At 45.3% G+C, this 26923-nt stretch overlaps 2 protein-coding genes across 10 annotated transcripts in view; both read right to left on the reverse strand.

Moving 5' to 3' along the window:
• sdsl (serine dehydratase-like) overlaps positions 1-4202 on the reverse strand; it is a 5109-nt gene extending 907 nt beyond the window's left edge. Inside the window, exons 1-7 of one of the 2 annotated variants that reach the window (XM_063007007.1) lie at positions 4130-4202; positions 3527-3699; positions 1843-1882; positions 1572-1711; positions 505-593; positions 110-337; positions 1-27 (exon numbers count right to left, since the gene is read on the reverse strand). The exon at positions 1-27 is cut by the window's left edge and continues 98 nt beyond it. In XM_063007007.1, coding sequence (XP_062863077.1) covers positions 1-27; positions 110-337; positions 505-593; positions 1572-1711; positions 1843-1882; positions 3527-3676 — 674 coding nt within the window. In that variant the 5' untranslated portion in view covers positions 3677-3699; positions 4130-4202. Of the gene's footprint in view, positions 28-109; positions 338-504; positions 594-1571; positions 1712-1842; positions 1883-3526; positions 3723-4129 lie in introns of those variants that run through there. The other variant, XM_063007008.1, reaches the window with a different exon arrangement.
• A 574-nt stretch (positions 4203-4776) lies between these two features.
• Positions 4777-21906, reverse strand: ppp1r13ba (protein phosphatase 1, regulatory subunit 13Ba). Of its 8 annotated transcripts, none has more exons than XM_063006813.1 (15): positions 21851-21906; positions 17257-17316; positions 15497-15728; positions 14350-14531; positions 13973-14113; positions 12336-12525; positions 11250-11339; positions 10387-10478; positions 9841-10264; positions 9089-9756; positions 8195-8332; positions 7926-8059; positions 7019-7185; positions 6726-6925; positions 4777-6632 (listed from the first exon to the last, which is right to left on the reverse strand). In XM_063006813.1, the coding sequence occupies exons 1-15, from the start codon at positions 21881-21883 to the stop codon at positions 6591-6593; spliced, it is 2793 nt and encodes a 930-aa protein (XP_062862883.1). In that variant the 5' UTR covers positions 21884-21906; the 3' UTR covers positions 4777-6590. The 8 variants fall into 8 exon arrangements, with proteins under 8 accessions (XP_062862883.1, XP_062862882.1, XP_062862879.1 ...); XM_063006812.1 differs by having other exon boundaries at positions 17257-17358; positions 21851-21875; XM_063006809.1 differs by lacking the exon at positions 21851-21906 and adding an exon at positions 19274-20260 and having other exon boundaries at positions 17257-17358.
• Positions 21907-26923: the final 5017 nt, after the last annotated feature.

Genomic DNA, 26923 nt, shown 5'->3' on the forward strand with positions numbered 1-26923 from the left:
GTCTTCGCCCCCAAGCACTTGGCCTCACTGATTCCAAACAGAACGACCTCCAGTCACACAAACAGCCGATCAGATCAGACACGCCCGAGACCTCCAGAGCGAGCGTTACCTGGTGATGTCGGGCAGGGTGACGAGACGACCGGCCTTCACGGCGGCGTTCAGACAGTCGGCTCCGACCGTCTCCATGCAGAGGACGGGGACGTGGCTCCAGCCGACCTCGTCCAGGCCCTGCACCACCCCGCACAGGAGCCCCCCGCCGCCGACCGACAGCACCACCGCCCCCGGCTCACAGGGCAGAGACGCCTTCAGCTCGTGGACCAGACCGGAGTGTCCCTTCCTGTAAAAACAGCACGGGGGATCTGTTATTACTGTACAGTTTTAGGGGGGAAAGTATTGAATGAAGAACTGAAGGATTTTAAGAAGCATCAGATTTGAGCTGCATGTATAAACATGTACATTTATTTATTTTCTTTTTCTTTATTCGAGTTTCAGTGAGATTCTCACCAGAGGAGAGGATGATCAAACGGTGGTACAAAGGTAAGATTCTCCGATGCAGCCAGACGAAGAGCTTCAGCGTTTGCATCATCCCAAACCTGCAGAGATAAAATCCAGCAACAATACGTCCAGCATCAGATCCAACATCACATTCCTAACTCCATATCCAGAATCACAACCAGTAACATCACATCCAGCATCAGATCCAACATCACATCCAACATCAAATCAAGCAACATTATATCCAGCAAGAAAAAATCCAGCTTTATTATTATTATTTTTTTTTACCCCTTTTTCTCCTCTTTTAGCGCATCCAATTGTTCAGTTAGCATCGTGCTTCCTCTCTGTCTATGCCGAACCCTGCCCTGACGGAGGTGATTGAAGCTAACCCGTATCCCCTCCGAAACACGAGCAGCAGCCAGATGCATCTTCGCCACCCACACATTGACGAGTTTGGCGCCACCTAGCGTTGCATGCGGAGAGACACACCCTAAGGGCACCCTCTCCCATCTCTGTGTAAGCGCCTCCAATCGGCCGGCAGAGAACGCAATCGCATTCTGACAGAGAGAGACCCACATCCGGTTCTTTGTCCCACCCCCCACATGAGCAACCGGCCAATCGTTGCTCATATAGCCACTCGGCTTCGAACCGGTAAAGCAAGGCTGGATTCGATACCACGCTTCTCAGAATCCAGCCCTGGTTGCAGCGCGTTTCTTTTTACCGCTGCGCCACCTGAGCGGCAAAAATCCAGCTTTGGATACAGAAACAACAGCATCACATCCAGCATCATCACATCCAGCATCATCACATCCAGCATCATCACATCCAGCATCACAAACAACCTCAGACCCAGCATCAGATACAGCAACAATTTATCCAGCAACATCATTTGCAGCATCATCACAACCAGCAACTATCCAGTAATATTACATAAGAAAACAAACTAATTAATTGACCTATTTTGAAATGAAATGAAATAAAACAATAAAAAGACATAAAATAAAACTTTAATATTAAAAACAGATGAATTTAAAAGAAAGTCCTCCATTAAGAATCTTTAACTGGGTGTTTCTCACCTTACCCACGACTCGGACGGTGGCACCGAGATCCTTCAGCTTCTCCACCACCAGCTGAGGTGAGGATGAAGGTACAATAATAGTTGCTGGGATGTTGAGTTTACGTGCTGCGTACACTGTAGCTAAACCTGCGTTCCCACCTGCACTCAGCAATCAACATTAATTACAAATATTATATAATAATAATTATTATTATAATGATGATGATAATAATGATAATAATAATAATAATAATAATAATAATAATAATAATAATAATAATCATTCCCACCTGATGAACAAACCACGCCGTTCGACTTTGAACCTGCAAGCTTTAACACAGAGAAGTTTCAGTGCTGATGTTCACGGAATTTCTGCAACTTTTCTGTATCTGTGACCAAGTTACTGGAACACGAACATCCACAACCAACAGATTTGGGTGTTTGTGTTTTTTACATAAAAGTTAATGAGTAAACTGGTGCTGCAGAAAGTTCTTTAATGTCATTTAGCTTTGTGGCATGGCATCCTAATTCCTTTTGGGGAAGTGGCTATGTCGTGAGTGTGTGTGTGTGAGATTGTGTGTGTGTGTGTGAGATTGTGTGTGTGTGTGTGTGAGTGTGTGAGTGTGTGTGTATGTGAGATTGTGTGTGTGTGTGTGTGTGTGTGAGATTGTGTGTGTGTGTGTGTATGTGAGATTGTGTGTGTGTGTGTGTGTGTGTGAGATTGTGTGTGTGAGATTGTGTGTGTGTGTGTGAGTGTGTGAGTGTGTGTGTATGTGAGATTGTGTGTGTGTGTGTGTGAGATTGTGTGTGTGTGTGTGTGTGTGTGAGTGTGTGTATGTGAGATTGTGTGTGTGTGAGATTGTGTGTGTGTGTGTGTGTGTGTGTGAGTGTGTGAGTGTGTGTGTATGTGTGAGATTGTGTGTGTGTGTGTGTGTGTGTGTGTGTGAGATTGTGTGACACACGTGTTCAACCAAGTTCCAGCAGCTTCTAATTCAGTCCAATTCAGACCTGATCACAAAGATACCACTGTTCCATGAAATTTACAATAAGTGCTTACTGATACTATTAGCCCCTATTTATATGGACACAGAGAAGTCAGCAACTGCTGTCAACAATTAATGAGCATTAATGATTAATTAGGAGACCGTGCAACAAAGTTAATGTAAATTTAATTTAATTTTAACTGTGTAGGAGCTTTGTGGCACCATCAGTATTAGCTGCACCACGTAATATTGCCATTAAATAACTATAAATCATTGCTAATTATCAAAGATATGATTTTATTTGAATAAAATATTTGAAAATAAAGAAATATGTACGTTATAAAGCTATTTTAAGCTATTTTTTATCCTACTGTAGAAGATTAGCAAGAGTTGTAGTAAAATAACGGTCTAAAAAAACTACATTTCCCATGAACACCATCTGCTAACACCATCGTTAGCTTTAACTGGCGAGTAGCTACTCTGGGAATTGTACAAGGCTAAATCGTCCAGTATATAAATGATAATAAAAAATAAATATAAATAAATACATATAATAAATAAATAAATAAATAAATAAATAAATAAATAAATAAATAAATAAATAAATAAATAAATAAATAAATAAATAAATAATAATAATCTAGCTATCAGACAAGATTGTATTCGCAGGATGGAAAGAGATGCCCGGATGAGTGCGTAGCATCTGATTGGTTTAGACCAAGTGCTGCACTGTCGGATATGTAGTCCAACTGTAAGAAATGGACTACAATAACAAAAGTTTAATAACAAAAGTTCGAAATGCAGATTTAAATCAGGCGAACTCGCCCAGGATCATGAAATGACTTTAAATATGTTTACATATGCATCAATTATAAGATACATTTCATAAATAGTGTGAGTACACTAACATTGTTGACGTTCCCTGCTGCAAGTGTACATGCATGAATAAATGCATGAACATAATGTGAACGCATACAGGCTCCGGACTCACCTGCTGGATCAGGTGTCCGATCCCTCTGATCTTAAACGATCCAGAAGGCTGAGAACTTTCCATTTTTAGATAAACAGGAGAACCGAGCCGTTTAGACATCGCAATACTCTCCAGAAGAGGAGTGTTGATGTGGAATCCATGATTCGACATGATAGAAGTGATAGATCAGCTTCCTAACATGCAAAGAAGAAGAAGAACCAGATTAGATTAGATGAGTTTTCTGGACAGATCTTGTGCAATCCTGCTGGAAAGAAGCTCAGAACTGCATGAAGTTCATGTCTGGACCTGCTGCTGGTTTGTGCTGGTCAGTACTGGTCATATCCTGGCTGTATTTCAGAACCATTCAGACCAGAATTCTTTTGACTGGATCTTCTCAACACATTCAGCGTTTTATTGTACAATATACAAATTAACTGGCTTTATATTTGCATTAATATGAATATTTTGTTTATATTGCTTATTGTTTTATAAAGCAGCAGTCTCTGTATTAGGAACATCACACTATTACTGGCTACTTTTGCTTTGTTTTCATTTGCATTTTACACTCAAAAATGTTTTTATTAAGCTCTATACATATATCTATTTACAAAAAATGATCCGTACCTTACTCCAGCAGATGCAGTAAAATCCAGATACCGATCTGCAGCTCAGACGGAGAGTGGTTTAGAACCAGGACTTCAGTCTCAAGGTCCAGAGTTCCCTTATCAGCTGCTTATCCAGTAATTACACAGTCAGCAATAAGTGCACACAGCTCTGGCATTAATACCAGTTAAATGTAATAAAGTACACACACTTTATGTACACTGTATAATTAAACTTATGTGGACGTCACTCCTTATTACCAGGTCTAGGTGCTTAGACATGTGTTGTTAACAGGTGTATAAACTCAATTATATATATATATATAAATAAATGCTTTCAGCTTTGAGGCTACAGTTTAATGAAGGTCCATAAAGACTTAGATTAAAAAGTTAGAGATGATTTCGATGTACAGAAACTCCAGTGTTCAGCACAGAGTCCTGGAATGAATTTGTAATCATCAGGACAATTAACACACACACAAAAAACGGACACACTCCAAAACCTTGTGGAACGCCCTGCCAGAAGAGTGAAGGCTGTTATAGCTGCAAGAAGAGGGCAACTTTATATTTGTGCCTATGGTATTGACATGGAATATCCAACAAGTTTATGGTCAAGTGTCCACATACTTTTGGCCACAATCTCCGCACAGTAAGACAGTAGACAGCTGGTTTTCAGGGTGAGAATCTTTTTATTGTGCACAGGATGTTTAACATGAACGCCGTTTGTAGGTCAGTGTGATGTACTGCATTATAATTAGTGACCCCCCCCCACCCTAAAACCACGCCCTTATCTGCATTATAAACAGCATCAAAACCACAGTGAGATAAACACAGCACATGAAACAGTTTATCCACTCAATTCTGTTCACCATGAGCCAGAATTAAAGAGCCACGGTTATTTTTCAGAACTGTAAATGTTTAGGGAACCATAAAACGCAGTCTCCGCTCCTCATCCTACTCTCACTGTTCTTTGGTTCCTGCTGGATCCAGAAAGAGGTTGGGACGGTATGGAAAATGAAAAAAAAAAAAAACAACAACAGTGTTTTATCTATTCCTGCATTTCACGCCTGCAACACGTTCCAAAAAAAAGTTGGGACGGGGGAATTTAGGGCGAGTAATCATGTAGGAGATTTAACATGATTAAAAGCAGCATTCATGAAAGTCTGAGTCTATAAGGAGCAAAGATGAGCATTAAAAAGTTCCTCAAACAAAGATGGGAAGGGATTTGCATATTTCTCCCTCTACAGCGCATGATATTATTAAAAGATTTAAAAAATCTGGTGGAATTTAAGTGCGTAAAGAGCAACGATGCAAGTTTAAGCTGAACACTGTTGATCTCTGATCTCTCAGAAATCTAGAACCGTCTTTTTTTCCTAGATCAGAGGTCCCCAACCACCAGGCCGTGGACAGGTGCACAGAAAGAATAAATAATTAGAGATGAAAACACTGCTTTCATTTCCAGCACACTTCGGGTGTTATGGTCTCTTATCACCACTAGGTGGGAGCAGCGTGTGGTTGCAGTGGAAAAAGCTCATTTGTGAGCAGTATTATTTTATTTTGAATCCTCTGCCTCCGCCGGTCCGTGGTGCAAATAAGGTTGGGGGTTCGCTGCCCTAGATCACGTGTTTTGACGACTGCATGACGTTTTTGGTCGGATTCCAGATCAGTGAAGTGAAGCGCTAATTTTATAGCTGCGTAAAAGTCTTATTAGCTTGGTTAGTAAGACAGATTTAATCTCCCATGAACCGTTAGCTTTGTGGATCGTTAGCGCTGGTTTCATGTTAGCTAGCCTTCCATGTTTATATTGAATGATCCTGAACGCTGACCCTAGCTGAGGCAAAAAACGTCCGCAGATCTTTAAATGTACTAACAGGCTAACAAACATACAAAAAATAAAAGCGAACTGCGCTCTACTGATTCAGAAGCTTTATTTTTAAGCGATTCGACGTTTGTAGCAACTGTGCAGGAGCAGAAAATACAAATAAAGAAAGATAACGTTAGCCAGCAAGCATGTCCAGGATGATTAGCTACATCTGGTTTTTATTTTTGGTAAAACTATTCCGGTAATATTTATAATATTTACTCACAGCCGCGTACGGATATAAAACAGTTTTGTTCTTTACTTTCCTCGTACAGTCCGTAAATAAAGACGCCGCTAACATTCACTCGCTTCCCGCCGTGTAAAACCGTCACGCCTCGACATTTCTCTTCCCTCTCTGAGTACTTTCTGCTTCCTTCCTTCGTTTTTCCGTCTCTCGTGGTTTCCTGTCCTTCCAAAAACATCCACAAACCCTCACGCGCTGCGTCCTCTGTCCAAAACAACCAGAAATCCACAACGTTCCTCCACAGAGACCCAAAAAACCTCCAAATCTCATCAGGCAACTCAAGAAATCGTCCGTTAGCCGCGATCCGCTTCCCGTTTCGAGCTGGCGCGGGTCCGAAGAGGTTAGAACCCCGTGGGTCGGAGTCGTCCACAGGGGGCGCTACGCCAGAGATCGCTGCCTGGGCTTGATCCTCGGGTACAACTGCACGTAAACAACACCAACACAGAACGATCAGAAACACAGCACAAAATGGGCACAACTCCCCACAGACCCACTCCGAAATTGTGTCCTCACCCCCAGCAGGTTTCGGGGGACGTAGCCCTCGCGCTCGTTCAGCCGCGCCCACCACCACTCGGTCTCGCTCTCGTCCCGCCGCCTCAGCACCGTCAGGGCGTCGCCGTCCCGGAACGAGAGCTCGTCCGGACTCCGCGCCTCGTAATCCCACAGGGCGTAAACCGCCCCCTTGTTCATCACGCCCAGCTTCTCCTGCACCCCTGTAGGGAGACGAAAAGAGTCATGGGAAAAGCCCCGCGCCCCCCAGCGCCCTGTGTTCCCGGACCCACTGTGACCCTGACCGCGGTTCTTACCGTACAGGAACTGGGAGCACTGGATGTAGCCGCTCTCCATCTCCTCACACTTGTCGGCCGGCGTCTCCACGTCGCTGATGGTGGTGGCGAACACGGCGGCGCCCGACTCCACCAACAGCTTACAGAGATGAACGCTGTTACAGGACGCTGCGCAGTGGAGGGGGGTCCTGGGGGGGGATCAAAGAGAGATCAAAGAGAGAGAGAGACGTGTTACACACACACACACACACACACTTATATATACATGTTATACAATACACACAACAAATACACACAGAATACAAACACAATACACATCACACACACGTTACACACATTACACACACATACATACACATACATGTATAAATACACACACACACACTATATACACACAGAGTACATAATAAACACACACACACACAAAATAAACACAAACACATATATATACATGTTACACACACACACACAAACCAAACACACACTGAGCACACATGCAAATATACAGTACATATACAACACACAATGAATACACACAAACACAGAAAACACACATTAAACACAATAAACACACAGAGCACACACACTACATACACAAACAATACACACACAGAGAACACACACACATATATACATGTTACACACTCACACATACATGTATAAATATACACACACACATTATACACACACACAGAACACACATATGCATACGTTATACAATACACACAATAAACACACACAAATGCACACAAAAAATACACAACCCACACACGCACACACACATATATACACATTTCACACACACACACTCACAGAGCACACACATACAGACAAAATAAACACTCACACAGACACAATAAATACACAACACACACATACACACACACACAGAGAACACACACACGTGCGTTAGCGTCTCAGTTCTCACCAGCCGTCGCTGTCTGCAGCGTTGATGTTCACTCCGAAATCCAGCAGGAACTTGACGATGTGATAGTGCCCGGCACACACGGAGTTGTGGAGGGGGGTGATGCCCTCGTCGTTGGGGGTGCTGGGATTATCCACCTAAATATAAACCAGTTTAATTCATTCTATTATCAGCCGGAGTACAAACTCATTCATTTATTTATAGAGAATATTCACAGATCAGGGTGGAGCTCTGGGCTGTCTATCAGAAGACTGTGGGTTCGAATCCCGTACCTCGTATATGATCCTCTGTACCAGGTCGAACTCTCCCTCCAGCGAGGCGTCCAGCAGCAGTGCCAGCGGGTTGAACTTCACCCTCAGACCGTGACCCGTCCTCTCGGACCCCGGCTTCTTCAGGTTCGTCCTCTTCACCTGCAGATCAGCAACAATTACTGAATGTTCTACAAATCGGAACGTCCACACGACCATCATCCACAGGTGGGTGGATGGATGGATGTATAGATGATGGATGGATGATGGATGGATGGATGGATAAATGAGGGATGATGGATTTGTTTGTTTGTTTGTTTTTGTTTATTGCCATTCCAGCTCAATGGATGATGGATAGATAGATGATGGATTAATGATGGATGGATGGATAAATGAGGGATGATGGATGGATGATGGATGGATGTATAGATGATGGATTAATGATGGATGGATGGATAAATGAGGGATGATGGATGGATGATGGATGGATGTATAGATGATGGATTAATGATGGATGGATGGATAAATGAGGGATGATGGATAGATGATGGATGGTGGATGATGGATAGATAGATGATGGATGGATGATGGATGGATGTATAGATGATGGATTAATGATGGATGGATGGATAAATGAGGGATGATGGATAGATGATGGATGGTGGATGATGGATAGATAGATGATGGATGGATGATGGATGGATGTATAGATGATGGATTAATGATGGATGGATGGATAAATGAGGGATGATGGATAGATGATGGATGGTGGATGATGGATAGATAGATGATGGATGGATGATGGATGGATGATGGATGGATGTATAGATGATGGATTAATGATGGATGGATGGATAAATGAGGGATGATTGATAGATAGATGATGGATGGTGGATGAATGTCGTGGTTCAGACTCACAGTGTTGGTGACACCGGGCTGCTCGGCGGTTTCCTTCTCCACTGGTGCAGACTTCCTGTTCTTGTCTGACAATGACTGACTGTTGTTCTGAGCTTCCTCTTTAGTATCTGTGGGCTCTGTGATCAGAGTCTCTACACGATCCGTTTTCTCCGCCTTTTTTTCTCTGGCGTCGGGCACAGGTGAGCGCACGGGTTGCGAGACAATCGGTCCGGACGTCTGCGCTTCGGTTCGTCTGCTCTCCTCTGCTACGTTTCCGTTAGCCGGATGGGCGTCGCCCGGCGGGCCGAGCGCAGCGTCGGGTTGGAAGAAGGGCGTGACGGATTCGATGCCGCCGGCGAGCGTGTTGAAACGCTGGTAGAGCAGCTTCTGGATGTTGGGGCCGCCCGGGCCCTCGGGCTCGGTGATGGAGCTGCGTTTCTTGAGAGGGCGCGGGGCGTTGGCCAGCTTCCTCCTCAGCACCTCCAGATCGATGTCGCTCTGGTAGCGCAGCGGGGAGTGCGCCACCGGGGTGAGTTTGGTGGGGCTCAGGGGCCGCGGGATGTTCTCCACGCTGGCCTGTGGGGTCATCTCGGATTCGGACTCGCGCTCCGAGTCCTCTCGGGACGTCTGGTGCTGGAAGGAGACGGGAGACGAGGAGCTGGAGTTCGGCAAGACCGGCTTCCCGTAAACTGCAGAGAGACGAGAGAAGAAACGTGAGGTCATCTGTCCGTGAGCTGAATGTACGGTACGCTATAGGACCTGAAGTCGGTTACCTGCTTTGACGGCGGCCCTGGTGCTGCTGCTCTGGTAGTTCTTGGCCGCCGGTTGCTGCAGGTACACGTGATAGATGGAGCTGGAGTTCATGGTGGCCGGACCCTTCCTCGGAGACTGCGGTCGGGACCCCCGGTCCGAGACGAACGGGCGGACGGCGGCGGCCAGGGGCGGCTCGGTCCTCTCGGCGGGGGGTAACACGGGCGAGCCGGCGGACGATGTGGGGCTGGGAGGGACGGTGATCCTCTGCTGGATCTGTGACGAGGAGCCGGTGGGTCGGTGCCAGGCCAGCGTGCCCGGGGCCGAGCGGGGCAGGGAGCTGGTGGCACAGATGGTGGAGTGGTGACCCACGCTGGGGTAGGTGCCGTAGATGGAGGACGGGTGTCTGGACAGGGCCGTGACGGTGCCCAGAACTTTCGAAGATCCCTGGAGACGAGAGCGTCAGTGAGATTTAAAAGCGACACGAGGCAACTAACAGAGTTTTAGCAGGGAAAATTCTGGAGGCCCAAACAATCACATCACACCTAAACATCCAAAACCCACCCTACCTTCTCACCGACGGTCATCTTCCCGGGGTCCTGGCTCAGGTCCTTCCAGTCGGGCGCTTTGACGGAGCCCATGTTCCAGTTAGCATCGTTAGCTGCGGATGGGGCAGGGCAGAGAGGGGTGGGGCAGGGCAGGGCGGGGCAGAGAGGAGACACAGAGGAGGTGAACGAGGTACAAAAACAGAGACGGCAAAAATATTTCGCTCCTCGGCGGCGACAAAACGAGCAGCAGTGACGCCTCATACAGAACTAATCACATAACCAGATTACTGAAGCACTCTCACTGTGTGTGTGTGTGTGTGTGTGTGTGTGTGTGAGTGTATGAGTGTATGTAAGTATGTGTGTGTGTTTGTGTATATGTAGGTGTTTATGTAGGTATATACAGTATGTATGTGTGTGGTGTGTGATTGTTTATATACAGTATATATGTGTGTGTGTGTATGTGTGTGTGTGTGTTAGTGTCTATGTGTGTGTGTGTATATATGTATGTGTGTGTGTTTGAGCTCGTCTCAGGTGTGATCTGCACCATATGAACAAATGTATCTGGACGCCCCTTCTAATTATCGAATGTGTTTCAGCCACAGCATTTGCTAACAGGTGTAATAAATCAATCATCTAAAAGGACAACAGTTTAGGGAAGGTCCTTCCCTGTTCCAGCATGATTAAGCTCTATAATGACATGAAGAAAGGCTCGAACTGGGCCTTCCCTAAATTGTTTTCCTGTATAATAATGCTTTACTAATACAGTGTATGCAGGACCGTAACACCCAAACTCTCCACCAGGTGGCGCGCATGCGTGCATTATATGTAAATAAACCCGTGTATAAATCTGTGCTCTCGGTCCCTGTAGAATATTTGGAACTCACTGGTGGATCTGACCGGCCCCTCACGGTCCACTACGATGTCTAAATCCGACACCTTCCACGGACCCGAGGGTTTCCTGGGCGGATCATCGTCTGAATCGAGTAAAACACGACAACGGGCGGAGGAGGGACCGAGGAAAAGAAGGAGTACGGAGGCACAACGAGGAGGAAAACAAGAGGAAAGAAAAGGTGTGTTAGAGGAAAAGAGCAGGAAATTATATTCAAAAGAAAAGAAGAATTTAAGGTGTGTGGTGTTACTGGCATGAGAAAAGAAGCAACAAACAGCCCCAAAAATGAGAAAATAAGTAGTGTATGGCTCAAAATAATGAGAAAAGAGGCACCATACAGTCCCAAAAATTAAAAAGGAGGTACTGTATGGCCCAAAACTTTAAAACCATGGTACCATACCGCCCAATAATGAGAAAAAGAGCTACCATACAATTTAAAAATAAGAAAAGAGGTCGCATACAGTCTTAAAAATGAGAAAAGAGGCAGTATACAGCCCAAATATGAGAATTAAGGTACCATACAGCCCCAAAAAATGAGAAAAGAGGTACCATTCAGCCCAAAAATGAGAAACAAAGTCGCGTATGGCCCAAAACGTGAGAAAGGAGGTAACATATGGTAAAAAATTAGAAAAGAGGTAGAGTATCATCCCAAAATATAAGAAAAGAGGTAATGTATAGCCCAAAACATGAGAAAGGAGGTAGAATACAATTTAAAAATGAGAAAAGAAGTAGTGTATGGTCCAAAATATGAGAAAGGAGGTTGTATCTGGTCCAAAAAAAAAAGAGGTACCATTCAGCCCAAAAATGAGAAATAAAGTAAGGTACATCCCAAAAAAATAAAAAGGAGGTTGTGTATGGGAGAAAAGAAGAAGCATACAATTTAAAAAAGTGAGAAAAGAGGAAGAATACGACTATGCCGGCTAAGGAAGGCCGCACACTAGCACCCGGCTCCTTAGATGTGAAGATTTGAGAAGTGAGGAGACGTGAGGAGACGTTATGATACGTGATAATACGTGAGGAGCTATGAGGAGACGTGATGATACGTGAGGAGACTGAAGGTAAAGGCCAGACGAGAACTCACCTGATCTGGACCGTGTGTGGTTTATCTGAGCAGTCAGTAGATGTGGTTTGAGGGGGTCAGGGGTCAGACTGTAGCCTCTGTCCTGCCTCCCCGTGACCGAGGGCGTCTGGATGTACGGGAACACGGCGGCGACCCGGCCGGAGGAGACGGGGACAGACTGAGGGGAGGACGGGACACTGACACGCCCCAACTGAGAAGAAACAGAATAACAACAGAGCAGATCAATCACTTCATTTATAGATTTATTTAAATGTTTTAAAATAAATACATGTGCAGTGTGTGTGTGTGTGTGTGTGTGTGTGTATAAAATGTGTGTTCCTGTATAAGGAGATGTATTTTTTGTATTTGTGTGTATATGTGTGTATGTGTGTGTATATACAGTATGTATTAATATACTGTGTGTGTATATATGTGTATGTGTATGTGTATGTGTGTGTATATGTGTGTGTGTGTATGTGTGTGTGTGTATGTATATACAGTATATACACAGTATAAGTGTGTGTATTTCTCGGTGTGTGTATAAATGTGTATGTGTGTTTGTATGTGTGTGTATGTGTGTATATGTGTGTAAGTGTGTGTGTGTGTATAAGTGTGTATGTGTGTATGTATAAGTGTGTGTGTGTGTGTGTGTGTGTGTGTGTTTGTATAAGTGTGTGTGTATAAGTGTGTATGTGTGTGTGTGTGTATGTATAAAAGTGTGTGTGTGAGTGTGTGTGTATAAATGTGTATGTGTGTTTGTATATGTGTGTGTATAAGTGTGTATGTGTGTATATGTGTATAAGTGTGTATGTGTGAATGTATAAGTGTGTGTGTGTGTGTGTGTGTGTGTGTGTTTGTATAAGTGTGTGTGTATAAGTGTGTATGTGTGTGTGTGTGTATGTATAAAAGTGTGTGTGTGAGTGTGTGTATAAATGTGTATGTGTGTTTGTATGTGTGTGTATAAGTGTGTATGTGTGTATATGTGTGTAAGTGTGTGTGTGTGTGTGTGTATAAGTGTGTGTGTGTGTATAAATGTGTATGTGTGTGTATGTATAAGTGTGTGTGTATATATAAAAGTGTGTGTATGTATAAGTGTGTGTGTGTGTGTGTTTGTATAAGTGTGTATGTGTGAGTGTGTGTGTGTGTGTGTATAAGTGTGTGTGTGTATAAGTGTGTATGTGTGAGTGTGTGTGTATATGTATGTATATGTGTGTATATATAAAAGTGTGTATGTGAGTGAATGTGTATTTATGAGTGTGTGTATATATATTGTGTGTATGTGTGTGTAGCTGAAATGCTTTTAATACACACCCAGGGCAGATGGTATGAACCCATGTGTGCCCTCCCCCCCTCAGCCACGCCCTGAAACCCCACAGCTGCTCCTCTGTATGTCAGTAATTCAGCACCACCCTAAAATCCTAAAATACACTCAGCCCCACTCAACAGCTCTGGGATGAACCGGGACATCAACCGAGACTTGGACGTCCAACAAGCTCATGGCCGGGTGTCCAGATACTTTCTGCCTTGTAGCCACTGGACCCACCGACTCCCTGACCAGGGTGTGAACGGTTCTGATTTGTATTAATAATTAAGTGTTAATCGTGGTGGATTTTAAGGGCGTGTTCCTTGTGATTTGGGACGCGGCCGCTCGGACCCACCTCTGTTTTCTTCCTGTGCAGACGCTCCCTCAGCTCGTCGATGCGCCGGTCCATCATGCTCACCTCCAGGTTGCGTTTATTTAGCATGTTCTTCTGCTGCTGAAGCTTAGTGTTCTGCTCCTGATTCAGCTTGTTCCTCATCTGCACACACACACACACACACACACACACACACACACAAGTGTAGTACACTATACTCACCATACTAGAAGTATCTGACCGTGACCCTGTGGGACACCCCGTGCTCCACACACCCACACACACACCCACACACACACAGAAATGTAGTACACTATACTCACTATACTAGAAGTACCTAGACGTCTGACCGTGACCCTGTGGGACGCCCCGTGCTCCACACACACACGCTCGTGTACCTGCAGTTCCTGGTAGAGTTTGTGCAGTTCCAGCGCGGCGCCCCCTGCAGGTTGTGAGTCTGTGATGCGTTTGTGTCGCAGGTCCTCCAGCTGCTGTGTGAGCTGCTCCACCTTCACCACGGCCTGCTGCAGCTCCACCTGCTTCTCCTGAAACAGTGTGTTCACGTTCTCGATCTCCACCGCTGCATACACACGCATACACAGAAACAAACACAAAACACACATACACACACAAACATATACACACATATACACACACACATACACACACACACAAATACACAAACACACACACATACAGAAACAAACACAAAACACACATACACACACAAACATATACACACATATACACACACACATATACACACACACACAAATACACAAACACACACACATACAGAAACAAACACAAAACACACATACACACACAAACATATACACACATATACACACACACATACACACACACACAAATACACAAACACACACACATACAGAAACAAACACAAAACACACATACACACAAACATATACACACATATACACACACACATATACACACACACACAAATACACAAACATATACACACACACAGAAACAAACACAAAACACACATACACACACAAACATATACACACATATACACACACATATACACACACACACAAATACACAAACACACACACATACAGAAACATACACACAAAAACATATACACACACAAATACACAAACATACACACACAAACATAAACACAAAACACACATACACACACAAACACACACACATATACACGCACAATATATATATATACACACACACAACACATACATACACACATTTAAAAATACACACACACAGTATTCACATGTACACACACATACACACAAACACATAAAACACACACACACACACATGTATATACAAAACACACACACACACATTTACACACACACACATATATATATATATATACACAAAATACACACACAAACACATACAAACACACACACGAGTGTTTTATTAATAATAATAATAATAATAACATAATAATATACTAATAATAAACAATAATACAAATATAATATAAATATAATTATGTGGTAATAATGATGACAGTAGAGCGAGTGTTTTTGGGGAGTGTACCTGACCCTGTGATGGTGATGAGGGTAAACCATGACTGACTGTAGGGGGGTGAGGGATACGTACACAGGTTCCCGTTGATGAGTTTACTATAATCCACTTGTCCCCTCATGGCTCGAACCTTCTTCAGTTTGGCCTCCTGATTCTCCACCTTCTCTCTCAGCCTCTGTAACTTCTCCTGATCACAGGGACTCGAACCCTGATCCTGCTGCTTCAGGTAGAGCAGACGCTGCTCCTGAGTGCACACACACACACACACACACACACACACACACACACACAAGCATTTAGAGAGACCAGGCGGTTCAGATAAACACGTGTAGAAGTAAATAACACTGAGATCCGGGTTCGAGTGAAGCTGATGGATTGGCACCTGGTCCGGTGTTCAGTAAAGACAGTGGGAGATCAGAGGATATGATACTGGACTGGTAATCAGAAGGTTGCTGGTTCAAGCCCCACATCTGCCAGGTTGCCACTGTTGGGCCCTTAACCCTCAAACACACTCATACACTCACACACACTTACTCTCATACACACTCTCATACACTCTCACACACTAATACACTCCAATACACTCTCATACACTCATTCTCATATACTCTCACATTTTCACACACTCTCATGCACTCTCACACACACTCTCACACACACTCTCACACACACACTCTCAGTCATACACTCTCATACCATCTCACACTCTAATACACTCACACACACACTCACACTAGACCCCACACACTCTCACTCCAATAAAACGTGGATTTATTTACCGTATAAATCTCACACCGATCGGCTGCACTGATCTAATCCATAAATTATCTCGTTTTTAATCTCCGCTCGCGTCCATAAACATCCTGAACCTCACTGCTAAAGAAGCCGAGCTGCTCGTCCCCCTGAACTTCACTTCATTCACACACCACAACACTCAGCAACACTCACGCCGAGCCTGAGATTAGTGCTGATCTAATTTCCTGTGACCATGAAGTCCCTTCCTGTTGTTGTTTTAGGTGCAAAGCTTTCATTCACTCTCTCACACTCACACACACACACACACACACACACACACACACATACTCACACACAAACACACAAACACTCAAACACACACACACGGTATCATCGCCGACACGCCGACACACACACACACACACACACACACACACACACACACACACACACACACACACACATGGTGCTGCAGAACAAACTGTCTGAAAAATCTCGTCCTTCAGTACAAAAACAACAACCTCATCATCGTCCGGTCATCCCGCGGCTCAGTGACGTCCAGTTCTGATCCAAACGTAATCAGATCACACAGAGAACGAACTGAACCCGTGAGATGCACCCATGATCCCCCATAATCCCTATACACATTGTATCAAAAGTATGTGGACACCTCCTCTAATTACTGACTCAGGTTTTTGATAAACTACGTGTTTGAAAGACGTGGTTTCACTGGTTTGGTCTGGAGAGACTCCAGTGGCCTGGACCGAGCGCTGACCTCAGTATTGTACCACTTTGGGACTGAACTGGAACACCGACTGTGAGCCAGGTCTTCTCATCCAAGTCACTTACTGACCTCCCAAATGCTTCCTGACTGACTGAAAACAAATAAGTGGAGGCTCAGGTGTCCACATACTTGCAGTCGTGTTCAGGTGTGTGAGTTCAGGTGTGTGTGTGTGAGGTGTGTGTGTGTGTGTGTGAGCTGTAGGTGTGTGTGAGTTCAGGTGTGTGTGAGGTGTGTGTGTGTGTGTGAGCTGTACCTTCGCAATCAGCATCTGCTGGTGAGCTTCGATCTGCTGCTGCTGTCGTACAGCCATCTCCTGAAGTTCAGAGAGGGTGAGTTCAACACGGGGGGTCGCCATCTACACACACACACACACACGTACACACACACACACACATACACACACACACACATACACACACGCATACGAACACGTACACACAATTTTTCAGATAAAAACAATAATAATCATTTTATAATAAGAAAAAGATGTACAATAATAATAATTAATATAATAATAATATAAATAAAATAAATAAATAATAAATAATACTATAATTAATAATACCAATACAATAAAAAAAAATATATAATAATATAATAATAAATTTAATAATAATAATAATAATGAAAATAAAAATAAATAATAATGTCACTTATTTCATACTGAATTACAAACAATTCACATTAGAATTAAATCAGAAATGAAAGGGGAATTTATTTTCATTTTCTCCCTATTTAGTCATTCCCAGTTCCCTTCTGCAATCCCTCCACCACTTGCACCACCTCACGCTGGCCGAGAAGAAGCACAGACTAGCACCCGCCCCCTCCGACACACACGTCCAAAGTCGAGAGCTGAGTGGTGGCACTGGACCCACTGTGACAATGACCATGACGAAATGGTTAGTATATACGAAAACATGTTTCCGTTGCTGTTCTGATGAAATATTAAGCAACTTTTTAATCAGCTGGCCTCTCTCACTGGACTCTTCAGCGCTTCAGGTCACTAAGTATTGGGACGCCATGATGTTCATTACGTCTGCCAGTCTGGTTGCGTGACTCTGCTGTACTGCAGTGCAGATGTGAGAGGAAACGAGGAAGAACTCGGTCCTGTCCTGATCCATCCTGATCTAAACATCATCACTTCTTCTACACAACATGCATCACTCAGCAGCACCACTGACTCCAGTCCAGCCCATTAAACCGAGCCAGTGGACCTGGACCAGCTCTCTGAACCCCTCAGCACAGGGTCGCCTGGTTCCCCGAGGAACCGATCCAGATCCAATGCGGCAAAGTTCAGGACTTCACTGCAGAACCAGCCATTCATTTATTCATTCATGTAGTCTGGTCCTGTCTTAACGTCTCTCACGGCATGGAAAGGAGACGGGAGGAGACGGAGGGAGACGACTGGAGAAAAGGAGGAGACATGTGGACACAGGAGGAAACGGAGGGAGACGGAAGGAGACATGTGGAGATGTGAGGAGACAGGTAGAGTCAGGACGAAACGGAAGGGTGCCAGAGGAGACAGGTGGAGACAGAAGGAGACATGTGGAGATGGGAGGAGACAGGTGGAGACATGTGGAGATGGGAGGAGACAGGTGGAGACAGAAGGAGACATGTGGAGATGGGAGGAGACAGGTAGAGTCAGGTGTAGACAGAAGGAGACAGGATGGGACAGGGGGAGATGGGAGGAGAAAAAGAGAAGACAGAAGGATACGTGGAGACAAGGAGGAGACGGGTGGAGACAGAAGCAGACAGAAGACAGGAGGTGCTCAGTGAAGTCTGGCCCTGTCATAGCTCCCACGGCATTGAAAGAACATGCCAAACCCCTTACAGGCACTAACCAAAGGTTACAATTATGTAAGGATACAATTTAAGCAATTAAGAGTCAAGGGCCTCGCCCAGGGGCCCAACAGTGGCAACTTGGAGCTGGTGGGGTTTAAACCGACAACCTTCTGATTACTAGTCCTGTACCCTAACCACTGAGGTACCACCGCCAGTGACAAAGCCAAAATTACCTAAAATACTTGATTATTCAAAATCGATTCAAAGACGCTATATGGCCAAAAGTATATGGACACCAACACCCACCTAACAGTGTAGTACCAACCGCAGCGCATCAGCAGAAAGTACCACTCCACTCATCACTAACGGTCAGTACATGACCCCAACACACACCCCTGTACACCCCTAACCACCCCCCCCCCCCCCAGCAGAGAAGAGTCCGTCCACTGTACCTTAGCGGAGTCCCAGCTAATCCTGCATGATCGCACCTCGATTTTGCTGCATTGCCCTTCAGCAGTGAATTCCTGCACCGCCTGGATGTGCTTCCACTCCATGATCAGGGTCCAGGTGAGCGCCCCCACCCCCCGGAGAAGCTCCCCCGTCGCCGTGAGTCAGCTGCTCGCGTCGGCTCCCTCGCCCGCTCCGACGGTGCCAGCCTCGCGGCCTGGCATATCAATCGCCGTGAGATGATGCCGGGCTCGTTCTCACGCCAGTTACACAGTCTCACTGCGCAAGTTTATCCTGCACGGGGCAAATCTGACCGGCCAGCATTCGCACTCTCTCTCACACTCGCTCTCTCTCTCTCACACACTCTCTCTCTCTCACACACACTCTCTCTCTCTCTCTCTCTCACACTCTCTCTCTCTCTCTCACACTCTCGCTCTCTCACACACTCTCTCTCTCACACACTCTCTCTCTCTCACACACTCTCTCTCTCTCTTTCACACTCGCTCTCTCTCTCTCTCTCTCTCACACTCTCGCTCTCTCACACACTCTCTCTCTCACACACTCTCTCCAATATATACAACTGCATTCTCGATCTCACTCGCTCTCTCTCTCCAAAACATATATGACTGCATTCTCTCTCACTCATTCGCTCTCTCTCTCTCACTCTATCTCTAACATATATAACTGCATTCGCTCTCTCTCTCTCTCTCTCTCTCTCTCTCTCTCTCTCTCTCTCTCTCTCTCTCTCATTCTCTCATTCTCTCACTCTCTCCAACATATACAACTGCATTCTCGATCTCACTCGCTCTCTCACGCTCTCTCTCTCCAACATATTCAACTGCATTCTTACTCTATCTCTCTCAATCTCTCACTCCTGCTCTTTTTTCCCTTTCTCCGACATTAACACTTGCATTCTCTCTCTTGCTCAGTTTATCACTATCACTCTCTCTCAAACATACACAGTTGCATTCTCTCACTTGTCTCTCTGTCTCAAACATACACAGTTGCATTCTCTCGCTCTCTCTCTCTCTCACAAACATATTAGCTTGCATTCTCTCTCTCTCGCGATGACATGCACTTTCTCTCTATCGCATTTCTCTGCAGCCCCCCCCTCCTGCACCCATGCTGCACCACAGCTGCCTCGCACTTAAAGGCAAAGCTTAACGTTCCACATGCACGAGAACCTCAGCACCGCAGGTTCCACCGCATCATCATAGCTTAAATAAGAGTCCGGTAATCTGGTAACGCTGGTGCAGTAAGTTACTGTACATCACATCACATCACATCTCACTCCATCTCCTCACGACGCTCCACTTCCTGTCCAACACTTTACTGAAACTCAACACTGATACAGAACTCAGATAAAGGAGAGAAAGAGATTCAGCGTCAAGGAACAACGAAATTCAATCCTCCAACTTAAAGACAATTTAATCTACAGAGGAAACGTCACTGAGGGATCCTGCGGCCTGCAGCTGACGAATCTAACAGTCGTCCTCAAGTACAGGGTGGGTACAGAGGTGCGGTGATAACACGAGGACCATGTCAGGAACACAAGGACCATGTTACCACAAGGACTATGTCAATAACATCAACAACACAAGGATCATGTCAAGAACACAAGAACATTAACAAGAGGAGGACCACGTTACCAATATGAGGACCATGTCAACAACACAACAATCATGTCAATAACATGAGGACCATATCAACATCACGAAAACCATGTCAGGAACACAAGAACATCAATAACACGAGGACCATGTCAGGAACATGAGGACCATGTAAGGAACATGAGGACCATATCAGGAACATGAGGACCATGTCAGGAACACAAGAACTTCAACAACACAAGGACCATGTCAACAACACAAGGACTACGTCAACAACACAACAATCATGTCAATAACATGACCATGTCAAGAACACAGGGACCACATTAACAACACAAGGACCACGGCAACAAAATAAAGATCACGTCAGCAACACAAGGATCATGTCAAGAACACGAGGACCACATCAGGAACACAAGAACATTAACAGAAGGATCACATTAATAACACAATAACCATGTCAACAATATGAGGACCACATCAACAATATGAGGACCACATCAATAACACAATAACCATGTCCACAATATGGGAACCACGTCAACAACACAAGGACCATATCAGGAACACAAGAACATTAACAACAGGCGGATCAATAACACAATAACCATGTCAACACTATGGAAACCACATCAATGTGCTTCCAAGATCCAATCAGATTTCTGCACATTTATACATTCAGTCCCGTTCAGGGCTGCAAACTGAACCTAACATCAACAAAAGGTTCATAAATCCCTCGAGTACAGATTTAATCTTTATAAATACAGACATAGTGAACTGTGATGGAAAATAAACAGAAGTGCCAGTTTATCATTATAATACTGTGTGTGGAGCAGTAACTGGAAGGTTGCTGGTTCAAGCCCCACATCTGCCAGGTTGCCACTGTTGGGCCCTTGAGCAAGGCCCTTAACCCTCCCTCACAGTCTCAATTGTAAGTCGCTTTGGATAAAGGCGTATTGATGATACTGTAATATTTGTGATATTTTTTACCCGTGTGTTTAAACGTACCTGGTTCTGATGGGACTGGTCCGTTCTGCTCATCGTCCTGCTGACGTGGACTGAAGGTCGTCTGACTGGAGGACACAAAAAAAACAAGATTACTGGATGATGAATAAATTGGGGGGGTCGGGTACCATGTGCTGATGTTTTCGGGATCGTACACAAAACCCGAATTACAGCCGAGCAGTGGTTCATCTGAGCACTGTACTACACTGTCGGGATCCTGATGCACTTCTTTCGATCGACTTCTTTACATCGAAGTCGACCGTGTAACTGTTGTTCCTGCTGTTTTCAGGTCATCCTGCGACTGTCGAGGGACTGCTGGCTTCTCTCTTGCCTCTCCCTTTACCATCGTGCCTGGGTGAAGAACCTGTTTTTGAGGAAAACCAGGATGTTCTGAGAGAGATGCTGGTTTTGAAACAGTGGAGTCAGTGGAGTCCCTCAGGGTTCAGTACTTGGTCCGTTTCTTTTTTTTTTTTCATTTCTATGCTGATGGGCACCATGTCCAGATTTTATCCTGATCCTGTCTGATCTCATGTCCTCATGACTGGATGTGCTCAACCATGTGACTTCCAAGTGTGTGTGTGTGTGTGTGTGTGTGTGTGTGTGTGTGTAAAACCCCTAACCTACGGCTATTTCTGTTCCAAATACACTTCACCCTGTACACCAACCATGTTATATAAATAGACACTAGCATTTAATTCCCTAAATCCATGTTTGCATCACAAGTGTGTGTGTGTTTGTGTTTGTGTGTGTGTGTGAGCATGTGTGTGTTTGTGTTTGTGTGTGTGTGTGATCCTGTTAAAGGCTCTGGAAAAAGCCGGACCACAATAAAGCACAGTCAGACTGAACTACTATTCTCTGATCTGTCCAGGCACCGGACCCATTGCGACCCTGACCAGGGTAGGGTACTCATACCTAGGGGCAATACACACTCAGTCATACCTAGGGGCAATACAGAGCCAGGCCACGTGAAAGGTCTTGGGAGGTGGAGGAGAACCTATGTAGCAGATGGACACAGAGGGTGACCGGAGGCTCAGCTAGAACCCATGTTCTCGGGGTCGTGCTCACCTGCTTCTCACCTCTCTATACACATAAGCTGGATCCCATCCTATACAATCCTATAGAGAAACTCCCATGTTTTTCTCTGTTGAGTTCACGCTCCCCAACCTTGGAAGTACTAGGTCAAAAGGCAGTAGAGTCCCTCAGGGTTCTGTACATGGTCCGCTTATTTTTTTATTTCTATCCTGATACGCACCATGTCCAGAATTTATCCTGATCAGCATGAAGCAGGTAATAAAAACCTGACCTGAATGTTCTGATCTGGGACTGTGTGTGTGTGCGTGTGTGTGTGTGTGTGTTACTTGCCATTCTTATCATCGTGCCGCAGGTAAAATTTCACCTCCTGCCTCCTCTGCCCCCATTTCTTCAGATGTTCCACCATCAGGCGCTCCACAGGTATCACTCTCTCTGCACCCAAAAATATCAACACACAAAAAAGAGGAACATCAGACCCCAAGAGGAGGGCATCATACCCCAAAAAGGAGAACATCAGACCCCAGAAAGGAGGAACATCAGATCCCAAAAAGGAGGAACATCAGACCCCAAAAAGGAGAACATCAGACCCCAAAAAAGAGGAACATCAGACCCCAAAAAAGAGGAACATCAGACCCCAAAAAAGGAGGAACATCAGACCCCAAAAAAGAGGAACATCAGACCCCAAAAAAGGAGGAACATCAGACCCCAAAAAAGGAGGAACATGAGACCCCAAAAAAGGAGGAACATCAGACCCCAAAAAAACATGACAGCAGACTACAGGTAGTAATGGTGCTTCTCACCGTTTCCTCTCCAGACTTCTATGAGTTGGCAGCTGCTCCCTCCAGCCTCCCCGCAGAACTCCAGCACGTCCTTACACAGCATGTCAGGGGTGACTGGGACCTGGGTCAGGACCCGCCCGTCAGCACTCAGAAACACCGGGATGATGATCTACACACAGGAAAAAGAACTAATGATCAGAAGGCTGAGGGTTCAAGTCCCACCACTACACTACACTACACCACAAAGGAGGGTCATCGTTTTTAATAGACATGGTTTTGGAATTGGCTGCCCAACAACCTCACGGTCAGGCGTCCACATACTTTTAGCCATATAGTGTAACTGTGATTAAAAGGCCTGAATCCGGGTTGCCAGACATTCAGATTCAGAATCTGCAATAATATAGCGAATTGAAACGAGTGGCAATTATTTTTACACCACTGTATTTCCACGGGTCGGTCATGGGGCCGTTTTTCTTTCAAGTCTACTGAAGTGAGGTCACAGGAAGTACCTTCATCCCACTTTCCTTTGATGTTCCACCACAAACCCCCCATTGATGCACCTCTGAAAACCTCCTACTGTTCTGATACAGCATAAACCTCCGGCTTCATCAGGCTTCACAAGTTCGTTTTGGGTGGCCAGCAGAGGAGGTCAGAGTTGGGACCTTCACAGGGGGTCTTGCACAAAAAAGCTTCAAGCAAAACTTTATATATATGCTATATATCCAAAAGTATGTAGACACCTGTCCTAATGTTTGAGTTCAACTGAGATTCATGACTTCTTCTCCATTAGACACTTTTGGGATGCACTAGAATGCTGACTGTGAGCCAGGCCAACTCCACCAACAAATTCTTTATTGACTGAACCAGCAGAAATCCTACACTCACACTCCAAAACTTTGTGGACAGCATTTCCAGAAAAATGGAAGCACAAGAGAGCACCTCTGTTTTATGCTTACGATTTTGGAATGGAATGTCCAACAAGCACACCATCAGGTGTCCAGATACTTTTGAGGACTTTTGATTCCATCCTCACCCCTCAACCCCCATCTTTCCCCAAACACTGGTATAAAGGAGGAAATCAGACCCCAAAAAGAAGGATAAGAAAAACATCAGACCCCAAAAAGGAAGAAATCAGACCATAAAATCAGACCTCAAAAAGAAGGGACATCAGAGCCCCAGAAGGAGGACCATCAGACCTCAAAAAGGAGGACCATCAGACCTCAAAAAGGGAGAACATCAGAACCCAAACAGGGAGGAACATCAGACCTTAAAAAGGAGGACACCAAACCCTAAAAAGGAGGGACATCAGACCCCAAACAGGGAGGAACATCAAACTAAAAAAAGAGGACATCAGACCCCAAAAAGGAGGAACATCAGACCTTAAAAAGGAGGGACATCAGACCTTAAAAAGGGAGAACATCAGAACCCAAACAGGGAGGAACATCAGACCTTAAAAAGGAGAATATCAGACCTTAAAAAGGAGGACACCAAACCCTAAAAAGGAGGGACATCAGACCCCAAACAGGGAGGAACATCAGACCCCAAAAAGGAGGAACATCAGACCATAAAAAGGAGGAACATCAGACCCCCAAAAAGGAGGAACATCAGACCATAAAAAGGAGAACATTAGACCCCAAAAAGGAGGAACATCAGATACTAAAAAGGGCATCAGACCCCAAAAAAGGAGATCAGACCCCCAAAAGGAGAACATCAGACCCGAGAGGTGGAGCCACTGGAAGGTGCACTTCAGTTGTCAGTGCGCTCTCTGCGCAGGTCCCAATCTGGTATGAGGACCAGATCCAAGGTTGGCGACGCCTAAATACGCCATATAACCCAAAGTTCCAACATTCAGCCATTATTGTGGTGTGGATTTCATTTTGAATGGAAGAAATTAAAAATGCATAATAATTATTCATCAGTCAACACTCGTCCCCGACCGTAAACTCCAGGAACTTCACGGTTACACCAAATCTTTTCCACTTCCAGTAAACTGTGTGGCTAAACCCACCCAAAGCCTTAGACGTTACCCTATATCCTCGCCCTGATCGGTTCCTTGGACCTCACGGCTTGGATTTTGTATTGACGATGCTCACGTTGGGAGGTGCACCTCTCAGTGCAGGTCCCAGGCCCGGATAATACAAAGAGGGTTTGTCAAGAGGGGCATCCAGAGTAAAAACTGTACTGTGCCTAAATACGGGGCAGCCCAAGGAAAATTAAAATAAATAAATAAATAAATAAATAAGAGATCACAAAGACACAAACTTACTAACCGACTCGCCACTTTGAACACGACTTACATTCTCGCCCCCCTGTTCCTCCCCCATAACCTAAATTTCACACATTCTCCTCCCTTTCACTTTAAGCAGCACCTAAACACAGAGGTCAGCAGGGTCAGCGGGTTAAAATCCGCCGTGTGAGGCCGGTGCGGTTATTTCAGTCCCCACACCTGCCGCTCCTCGTCCCTCCCTCCATTCCTCACCATCTTCACCTTATCCGGTCCGGGTGAGTCCACTCCCCCGACGTTCCTCTGGATGGGAGCTTTTTTCTGGAGCCAAGGTCTGGAGCCGCCCAGGCTGCGGAGGAACAGAGTCCACAAGCGCTTCATGGAGTCCTGACGGGAGGCGGGAGAAAGCAGGAGCAGCGTTCCACCTCCGAACTTCACTCTGAAACGTCTCGGCTGCGTGTGAGCCGGGCTGGGCGATGTCGAGGGGGGGTACGGGGGGTGGTAGGAGGGTGGTCGGGGCACATGGGAGGGAAGTCTGGCGAGTGTGTGGCCTCTTCATTACAAATATCTTCACTCTTCGGTCCCAAGAACGCTCGAGGCATCCATCAGAAAACACTGAGGAACTCACAAGCACAAAACTGCCACTTTTTAATGAACGCAGCCTCGGATTCTTTGGTTTCAATATCAAAGCTTCCAGTACCAGTATCAGTATTAGTACCAGCACCAGCACCAGCACCAGTACTAGTGGGATCCAATCAATTCTAGACTCTCCGGGTTTAAATCTCAGCTCTGATCACTACAACCGGTCAGCTGGGCGCCCCCTAGCGAGCACAATCAGCAGAGCAGACGGTGCAGCAGACAAAATCAGCCACTAGTCTGCTGGGTGGGAAAAGACCAGACAAAAAAGTGGACGGGGTCTTCAAGGACCCTGGTTAGTAGCCCGAGGCGCCTGAACACAAGTGGAGGAACGTGGAGATCAGCATGTGACTCTCCCTGCGCAAGACCGACCTCACACACCAATCCACCGAAGTACGGGAGGAT

Source organism: Trichomycterus rosablanca, chromosome 13, assembly GCF_030014385.1.
Source record: "Trichomycterus rosablanca isolate fTriRos1 chromosome 13, fTriRos1.hap1, whole genome shotgun sequence".
Classification (NCBI taxonomy): domain Eukaryota; kingdom Metazoa; phylum Chordata; class Actinopteri; order Siluriformes; family Trichomycteridae; genus Trichomycterus; species Trichomycterus rosablanca.

Bases quoted from the DNA above. Each gene is read 5' to 3' on its own strand.
- ppp1r13ba (XM_063006808.1), bottom strand. From the start codon at position 19,339: ATGGAGTGGAAGCACATCCAGGCGGTGCAGGAATTCACTGCTGAAGGG. The intron at 7,186-7,925 runs GTGAGAACTGAG...ATCCCCCCCCAG, and splicing joins GCTGCAGACAGCGACGGCTG to GACCCCCCTCCACTGCGCAG. The intron at 6,926-7,018 runs GTAAGAACCGCG...GTCTCCCTACAG, and splicing joins GTGCTCCCAGTTCCTGTACG to GGGTGCAGGAGAAGCTGGGC.